The sequence below is a fragment of the Toxorhynchites rutilus genome, chromosome 2, assembly GCF_029784135.1.
Source record: "Toxorhynchites rutilus septentrionalis strain SRP chromosome 2, ASM2978413v1, whole genome shotgun sequence".
Lineage (NCBI taxonomy): Eukaryota > Metazoa > Arthropoda > Insecta > Diptera > Culicidae > Toxorhynchites > Toxorhynchites rutilus.
The window spans coordinates 344929488-344946734 of NC_073745.1; the positions used below are offsets into that span (position 1 = coordinate 344929488).

Consider the following 17247-nt stretch of genomic DNA (forward strand, 5'->3'; position numbering starts at 1 on the left):
TCTACATTAGAACTCAGAACCACAAAAGTGAGGGTGTTTGTTTATTTTACGCACTGAAAAGCAAGATTCGGTGGTAATTATTCATTTTATTTCAATCTAGATTCATTTCAGCCATTGAATGTCGTCAGTATATGGTAAGAAAGTTTTCATAAATAATCTTCTAAAATTTTAAGTTTGATAATGCATACCGGTTATTAATACTTATTATTAGACTATATAACGCACACCAACAAACCGCCGCGTTCTCGAAACTGAAAACGTTTTTTTTTATTACAGAGTCAGTTTGGAACTGACTCAGTTTTAAAAAGAATTCGCCATTGACGAATTTACGCAAAGCTGAATCAGCTCATGCGACATCTACATTAGAACTCAGAACCACAAAAGTGAGGGTGTTTGTTTATTTTACGCACTGAAAAGCAAGATTCGGTGGTAATTATTCATTTTATTTCAATCTAGATTCATTTCAGCCATTGAATGTCGTCAGTATATGGTAAGAAAGTTTTCATAAATAATCTTCTAAAATTTTAAGTTTGATAATGCATACCGGTTATTAATACTTATTATTAGACTATATAACGCACACCAACAAACCGCCGCGTTCTCGAAACTGAAAACGTTTTTTTTTTACAGAGTCAGTTTGGAACTGACTCAGTTTTAAAAAGAATTCGCTATTGACGAATTTACGCAAAGCTGAATCAGCTCATGCGACATCTACATTAGAACTCAGAACCACAAAAGTGAGGGTGTTTGTTTATTTTACGCACTGAAAAGCAAGATTCGGTGGTAATTATTCATTTTATTTCAATCTAGATTCATTTCAGCCATTGAATGTCGTCAGTATATGGTAAGAAAGTTTTCATAAATAATCTTCTAAAATTTTAAGTTTGATAATGCATACCGGTTATTAATACTATGGATAATTGCGATGAAATCGATATCTTATCAAATTGGCTGATATCATTGATTATGTAGGGGTCGATACGAGAAAGATTTGCAGTATTTTTAGCACAAAACACTCTATTCATCGTTTACTTAGTTGAAAAAAATTAAAGTTACAATACTTATAACAAGCCATTCCTCGTAATATACATAGCACATTGTAAAATGATGATTTTCTAACCTTTTAAGCGTGGAAAGAATACATGAAACCGGGAGATTTGAAGATAAATTCTAATTTGTCTATACAATTTGAACGAATTTCATACCAAAAAAACAAAACATCCTCATTTTACTCGCTGCGCCATCTGGTTGTAAATCCAACGTAAATTCGTCAATTAGATCTCTTCACAGTAAATCAAATCAATATTCAATATGAAATCATGTTGTCGCATCTGGCATCTCTGCTGCTATGCCATAGAGTCTTATCCCTCGCCTCCGGGCATGACAGATCATTCTATTAAATTTATTTCAACAACTTATCGAAACGAGGCATGGTTTTTGTAAATCTGAAGGAAAGCGATTTAATAATTGGATTGAGATCAAAGTTACATCGAATATAAGAAAGAATGGAAGTGCTTTCGCGGCCAGCAGAGGAGTTTGTAAATGATGGTAGTGTGGAGGAGCTATGGGCCATGAAAGCGGTTGAACATGCCGAAATCCACTTCAACCTGTTGTGTAGCGTTGACCCACGGATGCTGCACCTTACTCCTTATGATAACGAAATCTATGAAGAGTTTAGAAAACAATTCCCAGATATGGATGTGGCCATGGTGAACGAGAATGAACTGAAGAGCGCTGACGGGAAAGCCAAATGGCGATCCTATATGGAAAAATTTAATCGGCTAGAAAACTACAGCTATGGTACTTTAATAAGAGCAAACGCTGCGGAAGAATTTCAACCAGAAAATGCTATATTGGTAGTGAGAATCCAATTTTGGGCGATTGAGATTTCGAGAAACCGAGAGGGGCACAATGATGGCATACGGAAACGATTTCAAGGACGAAGCAAAAAGGAAGAATAAATATGAGTTATAATTGTATTAATAAACTATTTTGTAAGAACGACTGGTTTTGAACGGATATTCAATTTTGATGACAAACTGCTTGTTTGCTGAAATTAATTTACCATTGATAAATGTCACGTCTAACGTAATTTATTTGAAACTATACAGAAAGATCAAATTCAAAGAAAATTCATAGTGTTAGGCGTGAAGTTCTTGAGCCTGTTTCTTCTCAATTCTTTGCTTCCTGAGCAAAAGTCGCTTCTCTCGCTCATATTCCTTCATTCGGTAGATATAGCTGGAATATTTAATGCGTGGTTATTCAATTGTGTAAAACTCTATTCAGAGGAATGATAAAGTCATTGTTGATAGATAATACATGATTTTAGAAGTGCAAGAAAATACTATGATGGAATAGTAGTTACAGGCTTCTGTTTTCCTGCGAGTTAATAATTTTAAACTAAAAATAAATCTTTACTTACTCCTCGTATTGACAGTTCAGATATTCGTGTTTATCATGAGCACACTTATACGCCCATGGCCATACATCGGCACGACAAGCCATATAGGCGATCAACTTGTGAGCACAATAATCCCGATCTTTCAATGGAACTTTAGCAGCATTCATTTCTTCCTCAGTAGCGATCATAACTAAAAAGGATCATAAGTATAACCTTAATGGTGTTTGTTTTTATCGGGAGAGTTTGTGTTTATTTGTTCTGAACCATATTCATTACGTAATTTCCAATCAAAACAACCGCAAGTGTAGTGGCGATTTCACGCAATTTTTTCCCTGAGAGCAATAATGAATAGTACAGAAGCAACCAATTCCTGTTTGGATTAGAAATATTTTGTATCTAGACGGAATGTACCTCTTTCTTTGCGCCCATTAGCAAAGCCAAAGTTTGGATCAAAGGAAGATGTCGTAAGTGGTTTGGGAGTAGCTTCCGGATTGGTTAAATACAGAGACATGTAATTGCCCATCCTGAAACGACGTGAGCCAAATTTTCCAATCCAAACCTGAAAGACGATGTAAATATAGATATAGACTAGGAAAAACAATTTTAAGATTCAAGAAACTAGCCTGCTGTTAACTATTTTTCTGTGATTATGCGATGACAGTATTCGATAAAGTATAGGAAAACAAAAAAGTAATGTCAAATAATCACGGGAAAAATTGAAGCATGAAACACTGAAAGAAATAATAAAAGAGGAATTCTCGCGTAACTTTTGAAAATGTCCTAAGTAACAAAAGTAAACAAATCGAGTTAATGGATGCATACTATTAGTGCTCAATCATTGAATGCAATGCGAAAACAACCGTTCAAGTATCTATCCTTTTCACCTTTTTATTACCGATACAAAAAATGTCCAATGTACAGATTCGAATTTTAAGCACTCGACTATTACTTCGGACGCCACTTTCCTCTGACGCTCGATACTTCCGAAGTAACAAAGCAATCAAAACAACACGAAGTCGCACTTCGGACATTTTGAGTTTTTGTTATTTTCGGGTGTTGATATCGTTTTTAGTGCAATTCAACGAGTTATAACAATAATGATCTGCTTTTAGCACGAAATGCAAGTATTTAAAGCGTTGTTCAGTAGTGTTTTGCAAATTATCATCGTACAATGTAATTTGTTCAATGTACGAAGCGGTCAGTCAAAACGTCCAATATAACATTTTTCGCTCGGAGGTTTCAATATCAAGCTAAAATCACATAACAACAGTTACGATTGGTTTTGCGGAGTTATTATTGACTGCTAGTGGTAAAAGTAGTGATGAAGATCGATTCCTTTTGAAACAATTCGTGGAACAATGTTCCGATCTTCAACTTCGTTTTTGTCGAGTTGATGTGAATGTTACATAGGACCTTTTCAAAAATTACGCGAGAATTGTAACGTTAGTTTTGTTGAGTATTATACCAGGGACAGACATACAGCTGTACTTGCGCTGTAAGAGTACAGCGTTGTACAGGTACTATCGTACCATGACAGACATACTTTGGTTGTACATTGTACCGTATGTCAAACTGACAATCAGAAATTTTTCCAATTTTCACCACATATTTCAATGAAAAAGGTTTTTATTTAGTGTCTAAACTATCAAACACAACAAACAAGTTTCCAATCTGAGTTATTAACTCAAGAGAAAGTCAATGAAAAGAATATTTACCAAGTGTTTTGATTCAGTTTGTTCATGCTACCCACCACTAACCATTTGTGGCGCTGCGCACAGTACAACTGTAGCCATGTACAGCGGTAAAATAGGTCGGTACAGGTACAGCGATTGTACCGAGTTGCTTGCATGGTTCTAGCGCTGTACATGGTGACAGACATACAATTTTGGAAGTACAACGGTAGTACAGCTGTATGTCTGTCATAAGTATTATATCATGGACAGACATACAGCTGTACTAACGTTGTACGTGTACAGAGTTGTACAGGTACCATCGTACCATGACAGACATACTTTGGTTGTACATTGTACCGCATGTCAAACTGACAATCAGATTTTTTTCCGATTTTCGCCACATATTTCAATGAAAAAGGTTTTTATTTAGCGTTCAAACTATCAAACATAACAAACAAGTTTAAAATATAAGTTAATAACTCAAGAGAAAGTCAATGAAAAGAACGTTTACCAAGTGTTTTGATCGGTTTGTTCATGCTACCCACCACTAACCGTCTATGGCGCTGCGCACAATACAGCTGTAGCCATGTACAGCGGTAAAATAGGTCGGTACAGGTACAGCGATTGTACCGAGTTGCTTGCATGGTTCTAGCGCTGTACATGGTGACAGACATACAATTTTCGAAGTACAACGGTAGTACAGCTGTATGTCTGTCATAAGTATTAGGCAAGGCGCAAATTGAGACGCGTATAGCGCGAGCATCTAGGCGCGATCTAGCGCCTGTTTTTGTGGCTAATGAAAATAGATAGAACGGCGCAAATTGGCCAGATGACGCGAGGTGGTAGAGCGCTCGTGAGACACGATTCGCGTGACGCTGTGGCTGAACCACAGTTTCTCGTGCTGGTCGTGCCAGTAGTGGTGGTTGTGTTGGTGAACAATCATAAACCGGTCGGGTGGTTGTATTAGTAAATAAATATATCGCGCAACTCTGTGTGAATTAAGGCCCATTTATACGTTGCTAGTAGCTGACTTCACAATGAGCAGCTACTGACCCGGTGAACTCGCTTGACAAATGGTTGACTCGCCTTGTCCGTTCACACAATGTGAGCTGCTGACAAGAAACCAGATACCACGACACGGGTTTACCAGAGATGCCAGGCGATTTTTCAAATGTCCATCAAATAGTCAGAAACAGCAATCAGGTCCGAATTTGTCAGATGATTGATCCGAAATCGGCTTCTTTATTGGCAGTTTTCATCTTAGGTTTTCAGTTGAATTTATCATTACACAATTTTATAGCGAAACACACGCTGGCCGTGTTTAAAAATACTTTGTGCTGAATTTATTTTATACTGAAGGTACTATCCGAAAAAAGCAGAAAGAAAAAAGGATTCGGGCCAGAAATTGGATGCAAAGAAAAGAAGCAACAAATACAATATTGAAGTAACTCTACAATGATGATCTCCGAGAGTACAGAGCAGTGTTGAGAATAACACCTGAAAAAGTGAGAAAACTGTTGGATTTAATTGCTCCACAAATATAACGCCAAGATACACTCATGAAGGATGCTAAACCTACAAGAGTGAAACTAGAAATGATGTGCCTTTCTTCTGGAATATCGTTCAGATTATTGTCGAAATTTTTTAAAATCTCGAAAGCATCCATAGCTAAAATAATTCCGAAAGTATGTGGTGCTCCAAATGGCAGTCTAAAAGATTTTTCAAAATTTGATTTATTTCGCCTTGACAGCAGCTTCGTGTACCAATTTGTGAAATAAAAATGTTAGTAGATTTGCAGGAGCAATTAATACGCCTCAAAAACTAAAATAATGAATGAAAATCTACTTTTTCTAAATCGAATATGTATTCTGTTTCTTAGAACAATACTTTTTTGCAAGTTTTGAGTGAATTTTGAATTAAAATCGTGCCCGATAATGATTTTATATTTAGATCCCCAAGAAAACTATTTTTAAAAAACGTGCCCCGTCAGCGTGCAAAACTAAATAATAACGATTCCGTTTAGAAACTATGAGGGTTTAATTTGTTCTTCCAATAATTTTCAAGTCTATAAATATCTTCGCATATTTTCAAATATCTTAAAAATAGAGAAATGTAAAGACAATGTCAAGATTTGGCATCCCTGATTCGAGCGCTAAAATCTGTTTTTGACGTTTTGAGGGATGCGAGTGCGAGTAAATTCAAAAAACTTTGAAGTAGCTCGCACACCGAATCACACATGACACTAGCTGGCATGATGTGTTCACACGGTGTGAGTAGCTGCACTGCAGTAACTGACTAGACCGACTCGTATGTTTACTCGCACCGTCTGAACCCGGCTTTAGATATTGTAGACGAGTGGCACGTTATTTACACCAAACTGCGACTCAATATGCGCTCCACCACACTACGTTTGTGGCACGTATGAGTCGTGTTGGTAGTCTCGTGTTCGCTTACGAGCGCTATACGCTTCCCAATTTGCGTCTAGCCTTATAAAGGTGAGACCTACATTGCTCTTTCAAATAAACACGTTGATTGCTAAAAATGGCCGTACACTGTTTGACCGAAGGTCAAATATTTGATAGTTTTTGACAGAAAAAGTTTGGTAAAAATTTAGTACAAATTTCATGTTTGACAAAAATATTTTACAACCATAATTACACCTACATATTTGTTTTTTGTCAAAAGTTTGTCAAAAAACTATTTGTCCAAATACAGCTATTTGGAGTGAATGCCAAACACGGTTTTCACATAGTAAACTGTTTGTCGTGTCGGATATATTTCGTGTGCACCCGCTGTCATTTTTCAAAGGAAAAATATTTATGAATGAAAATGGCTACTACCACTGAAGACGTCATATGAATATAAATGAATATAAAATGTCATATAAATTTACGAATAAATTTATTCAATGTGTGAAGAAATGATTTTTCTTATAACAAAACTATCGCACACCTATGTACAAATATGTTTTATTGATAACAGCCGAACATTGATGAACTCCTTTTCCGTCTTGGTCATCTTGGCGTTGCCCCGGACGTCGTCCAATCGGGCGGCCAGCTGCAGCCCATTCCACAGAAAGCCGTTCTCCGACAGATGCACGTACATTTCGAAATCCAGCGCGTTCCGGAGGCAGATTAACTGATGGTGGAGAGACGACGTGTCCAGCAGCAAAGCTTTCTTGCCGAACTTGATGCAAATCTCCGGTGAGATTTCTTCCTCCAGATAGCGGTTGACGTCGCGGAAGGTTGCACGCTGCTCCTTGTGGTGGTTACGTTTGGCGCGATACATGTGGGCATCGTAGGTCAGCTTCTTGGTGGCTTCGATAAAATCGGAAATTTTCTTATCAAATAAACCGTCCTCGTGAGAGCGGCCACTCACCAAGATGATTGCGATAGTTTCTCCGACAGCATTTCTGACGTCAAGATGTGGACTCCGTAACATTCTGACGAGTTTTTGGATCGATGGAATTACTGTTTACAAAGGAAACCAAATCCCCCGAGGGAACAAGCGTGAGCAGTAGGATCGAAGCGCTTAGAGCGGAACTGTGAAGTGCAGCAGCATCGGCGTTGACGCTGCCCATTGTGATGTTTCCTTTGAGATAGCTACCGGAGAAGATTCCGTCGAAGCTCTGCATCAGTGGCAGCAAATCTCCAATATCATCCGAACCTTTGGAAATTGAAGGAAATTTAATAAACCTAAAGCCATACAGCACTTGACCCGGACGTCGTGCAAGGCGGCGTTATCATGTGCGACTGCCAAAAGATTTGGCTTCAAAACCTTCAGCTGATTATCGTCGACTTCCTTGAACTCAATCATCAACAGCGGAATGATGCATTTACGATGAAACCTAGAAATTAATATTAAATAGAAAAATTATCTTATATAGGAAATCATAAACTTACCTTTCGGCCATATTGTGGAATGTTTAATAACATTTACTTTCGGGCATGAATGCCAGGTGCACAAATTGATGCGTGTTGCTTTTTTTTTCAATGCGTCTCAGGTCTAAAATTCATTGATAATTTTAATGAGGTTGATGATATAAAAAGAATGACAAACTCGGCTGAACAATTAAAATATAAAATGCATATTACATAGATTTTCACTGATTTCAAAATGAATGAAAAAAAATTATAATAAAACAAATCTGTCATCCCTTTTGGCAGTTTCATCGGCCACTTGCCATTTTGTTTGCCACACTTCAATTATCGAAAATACAAAAAATTTGACTGAAATGACCAAACTATCGGCCGAAAAATCAGTCTGCAGTCTGCGGGGGCTCTTACTGTTACCAAATTGTGAATATCAATAATTATTGGTATATTATTATAATAATGGATCAAAATACTACCTGACAAATTAAAAGTATTTGTTCACAATTTTGTTCATTCTATGAACAACTGAACAGAAATTCTCGCGTAACTTTAAAACTTCCACTTACTTTCACTATTTCCACCCCTAGCAGTCAATGATAACTTTGAAAAACCAATCGTAACTGTTGTTCCGTGATTTGGGCTTAAAGTTGAAGCCTCGGAGCGAAAAATGTTACATTGGACGTTTTGACTGTCGCCATAGTAAATCCATGGACCCGGAATTAGTCAGTGAGTGATAGCCTCATGCAATTTTGTTTTGGACATGGCTTCCATATTATCTGACCATTAGTGTACACGACATTGTAGATTGAGAGTTTAATGATTTCTGTATTGATAAAACACAGTTCTCATGCTGAAATATTTTTGTTTTCCATTTTAGAACTCATTTTCAGCCCTTATTGCGTTATTCGCGGTGAGCTAGCCAGACTATTCCGCGGATAATCAGGGTTCTACTGTATTACGTTGCACGATATCACTCGTTGAGTTGCACTGAAATCGATTACAACACCTGAAAGAAACAAAAACTCAAAACGACCGAAGTACGACTTCGTGTTGTTTTCACTGCTTTGTTACTTCGGACTTTTCGAGCGTCGGAGGAAAGTGGCATCCGTTACTCCGAGTGCTTAAAATCCGAATTTGTACATTGGATATTTTTTGTATCGGCGATAAAAAGATGAAGAAGATAGATACGTGAACGATTGTTTTTGTAATGCATTCAATGATTGAAAACTAATAGCGTGCATCCATTAACTCGATTTGATTACATTTGTTACATAGGACCTTTTCAAAACTTAAGCGAGAATTTTTATACAAAGTATCACCTTACTAGAGCTTCTTGCATTTGACAACATGTTATGTCAGTTTCGTGTGTTTTGCTTTCACTGTTGGATATTATCATCACACCTATAAACCAAGGAAAACATCTTGAATTAGTTTTAAAAATTAAAATTGCGGATCTTCCAATCAATTATAATATGGTTAGTAGTCATAATAGACATGCCGGGAAGTAATTTTATATTCTGTTATTCCAGAGTTATCAAGACGAAGAAGAGCAAATAGGCTATCAGGTTGGTTCGTTTCCTAAGGATTTTGGGTATGGAAACTTTGATCACGATGACGGCACATCGCGCTCTAGCGATGATAAACCTAGAATATTGCTGATGGGACTTCGTAGATCGGGGAAAAGCTCTATACAGAAAGTGGTTTTTCATAAAATGTCTCCAAATGAAACGCTTTTCCTAGAGTCAACCAACAAGATTGTCAAAGATGATATAAATAACAGCAGCTTTGTTCAATTTCAAATTTGGGATTTTCCCGGACAGATTGATTTTTTCGATCCCACATTTGATTCTGATATGATTTTCGGTGGATGTGGTGCACTCGTGTTCGTTATTGATGCGCAAGATGATTACATCGAAGCGCTGGCGAAACTCAATCAAACCGTGACGAAGGCTCATAAAGTCAATCCTAGAATAAAATTTGAAGTTCTTATACATAAAGTTGATGGAGTTAGCGACGACTTCAAAATGGAATCACAGCGAGATATTCATTCGAGAGCAACTGATGATTTAGCAGACTCTGGTCTGGAAGGAGTACATTTAAGTTTTCATTTGACGTCTATTTATGATCATTCGATCTTTGAGGCGTTCTCAAAAGTGGTTCAAAAATTAATTCCTCAACTTCCAACGCTAGAGAATTTGCTGAATATTTTCATATCGGTAAATATGAGCTCTATATTATATTATAAATCCCGATGCTACCATGTTATGATTAATTTTCAGAACTCTGGAATTGAAAAAGCTTTTCTGTTTGACGTCGTTTCTAAAATCTACATTGCGACTGACTGCTCACCTGTGGACATGCAAAGCTACGAGTTATGTTGTGATATGATCGATGTTGTAATAGATTTATCTTGTATCTATGGGTGAGTAAAAGTATATTTAGTTATTATCTCTTTATAATAGGTTAATTATTTTTGTAGCTCAAAAGATGATCCAGACGTTCCTGCATTCGACAATCAAAGTTCTAGCCTGATTAAAATGAATAATAGTACGGTGTTATATTTGAGGGAAGTAAATAAATTCCTCGCACTTGTTAGTATAATTCGGGAAGAGAATTTCTCCCGGCAGGGAGTTATCGATTATAATTTCCTATGCTTCAGAGAAGCTATCTCACAGGTTTTTGAATTGAGGATGAAAAATCAGAAAATGGAATCCGCAGAACAAAATCAGGCTCTTGAGAACGAATATCATGAATCGGTTTCATTAAACGGCAATGCTTCTCAAGCATTAGAACATCATTTGAATAACACACTTGTGTCTTAGACCAGTGTCCGTTTTATTTAATTTTTAGATCCTGTATATCTGAGCTTGATTTTATTGATATATTTTATTAACTGTCCGAAATAAAGTTTACATGTTACTTTTTGTTTCTATTGCGCTAAATTTGGGTTTCATTATTATGTACAGTTGTTCAGATATGGAACTATTTTTTCTGTAGCAGCCCGTGATTTGTGACAGCTCAAAAAGATGTAGTTCACTTTACCCTCTTGCGCCGTCTCAACCGTTTTATACAGTCAACGAATTTCTTCACTACTCGGCGGCTTTTGCTGCTCTACATAATTTCAATCGTTAATTAATTCCCTTTTTTATTTCAGGTTATACAATAAAGGAACGAACCTTTTGTTGCCAAATAACCTTATTGGGGACAATTGCGTCAAGTTCTTTCGGGGTAGCAATATGGGCATTCCCTTTCTCCTGGTACTCACCGATTTGTTTGCAAACATATGCATAGAGCTCGGGATTCTGTTCCAACACCCCTTTTCTGTATTTCGATCAATTCAAAATATTCCGAATGACTTGATAAAATTCCATTCTGTATTTCGTTCGAGTTGTTTTTGCATGTTGTTCGATCTATTTCTCTTCGAACATTAACTTGACAAAACGTTCGAAATAGAGAATGCGAAATAAAAACCCTAACGAAATAGAAATCCGTCGGAAGACAGAATAGGGCTGTAAGCTACTTCATTCTGCGTATAGCTATTGGATAGCAATCCGGAAAAAGTGGATCATCTTCTGCTTGGATGGCACTGATGGTTCCCAGTGGAACTTTTGCCTACGTTGTATTACTTGCGGATAACACGCCTTGTATGTATTCTGGAGTGGCATGCTCTAGAACACACGTGAGCACAGACGGAAGAAATTTCTTTGACGAAAAATCCTTCGGCCAGGACGGGAATTGAACCCGACCCCCGGAAGATAATGTGGAACGCCAACCACTCGGCCACGGGAGCACACCGTGGATCATCTGTCATCCAAACTAATCCTTTCTCAAAACGGTCAACGATTCGTTTTCTCCTCGAGGATTTCGTGAACTCGCTTGTCCTCAGGAGACTCTAACGGAATACAGTAATCATTCGATAACTGAACCAGGTTGAACTGGACTGCTTTTTAACTACGCGAACGTTAACTAGTCTTTGGACCAGTTAAAAAGCAGAATTTCGTGAACAACTGACGCCATTTTTGGTTTGAAGATTTGCTGTGAGGGTCATTCGAAAGTAATTATAAAAATTCACATTCACATTTTCGCATGAGCAAGTTTGCTCCATAGGGCGCTTGCAGCATGATCTGTTGGGCAGGCAAAAGAGATCGCTGCATAGAATTTATATGGATCGACAAGATCGAACTTTGTTTAAAAAACTATTTTAGCGAAATAGTTATAGAAATTACGCGCTACACTATATTAATAACATGCGAATATATGTCTCTTTACATAAAAATATTCACTTTTAGCGTCAAAGCCATATCCACGGAGAAAAATAGAAATTTCTGTTATGGCTATGATTCATATCAATGGAAGCAGATTGATTATTCAAAAAGTTTCACAGATACAATGCAAATTGCACATTACGATTGTATAGCCGGATTAGGTGAAGTGTGATCCCATTTAGGCTTTGTGCTTTTTGCCCTGAAATGCTGGTGAAGAAGTAAACTATAATGAATATTCGTGTGCAGATATCTTTAATCTGTAGTTGGTTTCGCCAAAAAAAAAACAGATGAACATCGCGAAATAGGTGCTAGTAAGTTAAGCAATATGCGTCACACAAAAGTTCTTGTTCGGTGAATAGCTTGCCTAACTGTTCCACATAGTTCATGTTAGTTCTATGGAATATTTCGCGCTAATAGAAAGATCGCAGCTCTATTTAAGGCGGCTCGCACACCGGAGCATTAAGCAACTAGCAACTGTTAACATGCAATAAGTAATATTATCGCTAATGGATTTTTTCATTTAATTTTTGTTGATCTCGCACCGATGCAATACGATATCGCTGTCGCCTTTACAAAGCAACACATGTCGCTAGCAACACGACGTGTCGGTTGAAGAGCAACTTATCGCCCATATTTTGACAAGTTTCGTACATTAAGCCGATTGTTTGCATAATGTCAGGGGTTTTTGTTGCTCTGGTATGTGAAGAACAACAAAATATGTTGCCTGTTGTATATTGCGTATTGCAGTTTGCTAGTTGCTTATTGCTGCGGTGTGCGAGCCGCCTAAATCATGTACAAGAACGTCGATTGATAATGAATCCGCTTCTGTCGCCTAGAAGCTACGAATGTAAACAAATGATGTTTGCCCAACAGATGCTCTGCATGTATGTGTAGCAAGAGCCCTATTGCTATCACACTGAGAGGAAAATTTAGTAAATATGACGAATTTTTTGGTACATGCTACCAATTCTCTAGTCATTTTCTACCCTACTAATCATTGGTACATGTTACGAAAGAAAAATGGTAGGAAAAAATGTCAAACAATCTGCGATTTGTTGGTCCAACATTGGTTGAATATCAGTGAAAATGTTGCTTCTCATTTGTGATGAATACCTATCAGGAATTATGAAAATTTTTTAATAATTATTTTTAATTCAAAAAATGTATTTGATTACATTTAACTCCACATACTTAGAATACATTATACTAATAACATATAACTTATTCTATAAACAGTATCAATTATTCTACAATATAAAAATTATCATTGTGAATAATAATAACAGTACTTAATAACATCAATTATTCTATGAGCAGCGTACAAGGGGAAAATTACTATCGCAGCCTCAACCACATCAATTTCATATGCATTTCCAAAGTCTCGAGTACTCGAAAAAGTTTCCGTTCCTCTTCCTGCTGCATCGCTCTGATTTGCATTATTTAGGGACGGAGATAGCTGATTAACAAAGTGTCGGTAGCACTGCGTTTCATCCGTATTTTGTTCTCTCGTGTCCCCATGAACAAAGGAAAAACATATGTTAATAATATTAAATATGTATACATGTAATGAAACATAACATCAACAAAATGCTCACCTCCGAATATCTTCGTCTCCAAAAGAGAAATGGCAATTGCAAAATGCGCGCTTCACAGATGTTAGGTATGACAAAACAAACAAGGTTACTAATGGTATGAAGTAACATATACGAATCCTTGGTAAGAACGTTCATTGCGTCTGACACCACTTTTACGCGATTTTGGTAATATTTACAAAAAATATGTATATTTTACCAATGTTTTGGCTACTTTTACTAAACTATTTCTTAAGTGCAGGGTTGCCATTAACACGTTGATTGCCATGTCAGTCATCGGTGACTGACACCTAGCTTTCCGTTCAGGCCGTGTCAGTCACTGGTGACTGACAGTATAAAATATTATAATAAACGTAAAAATAGAATTTTTTTTCCAGAAAACTTTAATGATTTTTATTAACACGTTGAGTGCCATGTCAGTCATCGGTGACTGACACGGAGCCTTTCGTTCAGATCGATGACTGACACCGAGCTATCCGTCCCGGTCGTGACTGACACCGAGCTTTCCGTTCAAGTCGTGTCAGTCATTGGTGACTGACAGTATAAAATATGATAATAAAGGTAAAAATATAATTTTTTTTCCAGAAAACTTTAATGATTTTTATTAACACGTTGAGTGCCATGTCAGTCATCGCAATCCAATAGTTTTTTTTATGATTATAACATTGTTATTTATGAAAAAACTACAAACCTTCTATAAACTCTTGTAATGTGAGTTTTTATCATTTTTACCATTTACCATTAAAACCATCATCACTTTCACTATAGCGCCACCTAGTTTTTGCAGATTTTTACACCAATAAACGCCAATAAACATATTTTTTATTTATATTTCCATCGAGTAAATTCTAATTTGCCAATATTGCGCTTCGCATTTGCTGTACACTGCAGCGCGCGCGGCCTGACGGGAAAGTCGCTATAAAACCGCGTGGCACTCAACGTGTTAATATTTTTTTAAAAACTGGAAGATTGCTCTTAAAAACTGGATCCTATAAAATCGTTTTATTTAAAGCATTTTGTAAAAATCTAATGATTTTTATTAACACGTTGAGTGCTATATCAGTCATCGGTGACTGTCACGGAGCCTTTCGTTCAGATCGATGGCTTACACCGAGCTTTCCATTCAGGTCGTGACTGACACCGAGCTTTCCGTTCAAGTCTTGTCAGTCATTGGTGACTGACAGTATAAAATATGATAATAAAGGTAAAAATTGATTTTTTTCCAGAAAACTTTAATGATTTATATTAACACGTTGAGTGCCATGTCAGTCATCGCAATCCAATAGTTTTTTTTATGATTATAACATTGTTATTTATGGAAAAAACTACAAACCTTCTATAAACTCTTGTAATGTGAGTTTTTATCATGATTACCATTTACCATTAAAACCATCATCACTTTCACTGTAGCGCCACCCAGTTGTAGATTTTTTCACCAATTGCCAATAAACATATTTTTTATTTATATTTCCATCGAGTAAATTCTAATTTGCCAATATTGCGCTTCGCATTTGCTGTACACGCGCGCGCTCTGACGGGAAAGTCGCTATAAAACCGCGTGGCACTCAACGTGTTAATATTTTTCTAAAAACTGGAAGATTGTTGTTAAAAACTGGATCCTAAAAAATCGTTTTATTTTTAGCAGTTTGGCTTTAATTTATCTAAAATGGTTTTTTGTACCACCAATGATTCCAATGCTTGAGAAATAGAATTGACTTCTAAGCTTTGTGTAATATTTATATGTAGTTCATAAAATATTGATCAAAACGTTTCCCACCATTCGAACATTACTGTGAAATAATATTTGAGGATCTCTTCTTCTAGAACCTCTAGAAAATACGGTTTTATTTGGGTAAAACTTGAAAAATCTCGTAATTATTGCGCGACAATATGGTTAATTTAGGTTTATGGGGCACGGTCTCTGGTTATAGATCACTGCATCAAACCGAATGTTCTTTTCCTTCTAACGTGAATTTTGACATTTTTGTAGTGTTTCTTTTGACCATCTTCGTTGCTATCTTTTTCGCGCTCACGAAAAATATGGAATAAAACAAACTCCTCTTGCTAATGACGGATCTCTATAGTAGCGTGTCCGAAAAAGAACTTGAATCTATTGAGAATCAGAGCAGAGGGTCCAAAGCCCCTAAAAGGAGGATGGTTGTAAGCTGTTATTCATGGCTATTAGGTAAAGAAAAATAACTCTCCGCTGTCGCAATTGAATATCGATTGAAAAAGTGCGATAAATAATTTCAATTAATTATACAGGTTTCCCATTTCAGGATACCTAAAGATAACATTTGCCGCATGTTGTGACACATGAGATTTTCGGATCTTCATTTCGACGAACAGCCGATTGATGTAAACGGAAGCAAAGCTACTTAGGTTTTCTATTCATACCAATTAAGTTCAATGAAGTACATTGACTCTATGATCTTCTAAACTTTAGAATGATTTGCCAGCATAGCACGCGGCCTGTATGAACCATTTTGGGTAAGATTTCTTCCTATGAACATTGCACAAGTCGTGGTTGATATGGTAGATCAATTGGTCTGAACTTCAAAATGTTTCGGAGGAACTAGAACATATAAGTTTTCTATATATTCAGAGACAATTTCGCACTGAGGCACCACTCGCACTGCACGCCATCCGTGTTGGAAGTGTAAGCAGGAGACAATTAACACTGAGGGTGTGTGAAAAAAGAAAAATCGATCCAAAATGTATTTAGGTACGAACTAAAAATATCAAAAATAAAACTGGTCAATGAATAGGAAGGGTGAAGGAGGGATAATATTTATCTATATATATATATATATATATATATATATATATATATATATATATATATATATATATATATATATATATAACGGGCTTAACGTTTTGAATAAACCGGAAAAACTAGTATATACTCGACAAGAAGAGGCAGAGTTGTTTGATGAAGTATCGTAAATGAAGCGCTGGGCGGTCTTACGGAAGTTGGCCGGAACCTGAACCATGGTCGATGAAAAGATGTATATCGGTGTGTTATTTTACCTTTTCGTTGCTTTGGTGGTCGTATGTCTCTCTATTTTGGCCATTCGCCCAAAAGTTTTTTTATCGGGCGCAGCTGGGGAATGTTGGGAAGGTTGGTGGTCTTCGAGACAATGTTTATCTCCAGCCGATCCATCCTCCAGTGATCTTTTGGCATAATGGGCTGATCCCAGGTTCGGCATTAAGACCACATCACCTTCCCAACTCCGAAAAGCACTTCGTACTATATATCTCCCCGTTTACCATATGACTCGAAAGAAGAGCGGCTTGGACATTCCCTTCACGTCTGTCAGAGAAGGACCTTCTTCGAGAACTTGATGTGAATTATATATTCGACGTCATCGCTTACCTGAGGAACTTAAGGTACCCGGTCCCCTGTCATTCGTTGAATTCTAGCATCAAGTACGTCTC

General features: G+C 36.9%; 3 protein-coding genes and 1 pseudogene across 3 annotated transcripts; 2 read left to right on the top strand and 2 right to left on the bottom strand.

The window, feature by feature from the left end:
• Positions 1-1386: 1386 nt before the first annotated feature.
• LOC129770331 (protein PBDC1) lies at positions 1387-2001 on the top strand. The gene has a single exon (XM_055773071.1). It carries the CDS (start codon positions 1506-1508, stop codon positions 1959-1961), a length of 456 nt encoding a protein of 151 aa, XP_055629046.1. The 5' UTR covers positions 1387-1505; the 3' UTR covers positions 1962-2001.
• Positions 2002-2071: 70 nt separating this feature from the next.
• On the bottom strand, positions 2072-3134 carry LOC129770332 (NADH dehydrogenase [ubiquinone] 1 beta subcomplex subunit 7). Its single transcript, XM_055773072.1, has 4 exons — positions 3025-3134; positions 2813-2960; positions 2423-2591; positions 2072-2238 (listed from the first exon to the last, which is right to left on the bottom strand). The coding sequence occupies exons 2-4, from the start codon at positions 2922-2924 to the stop codon at positions 2142-2144; spliced, it is 378 nt and encodes a 125-aa protein (XP_055629047.1). The 5' UTR covers positions 2925-2960; positions 3025-3134; the 3' UTR covers positions 2072-2141.
• A 3892-nt stretch (positions 3135-7026) lies between these two features.
• Positions 7027-8095, bottom strand: LOC129767179 (uncharacterized; annotated as a pseudogene).
• A 1188-nt stretch (positions 8096-9283) lies between these two features.
• On the top strand, positions 9284-10891 carry LOC129770330 (ras-related GTP-binding protein C). The gene is made up of 4 exons (XM_055773070.1): positions 9284-9424; positions 9479-10165; positions 10229-10371; positions 10429-10891. Exons 1-4 carry the CDS (start codon positions 9302-9304, stop codon positions 10769-10771), a joined length of 1296 nt encoding a protein of 431 aa, XP_055629045.1. The 5' UTR covers positions 9284-9301; the 3' UTR covers positions 10772-10891.
• Positions 10892-17247: the final 6356 nt, after the last annotated feature.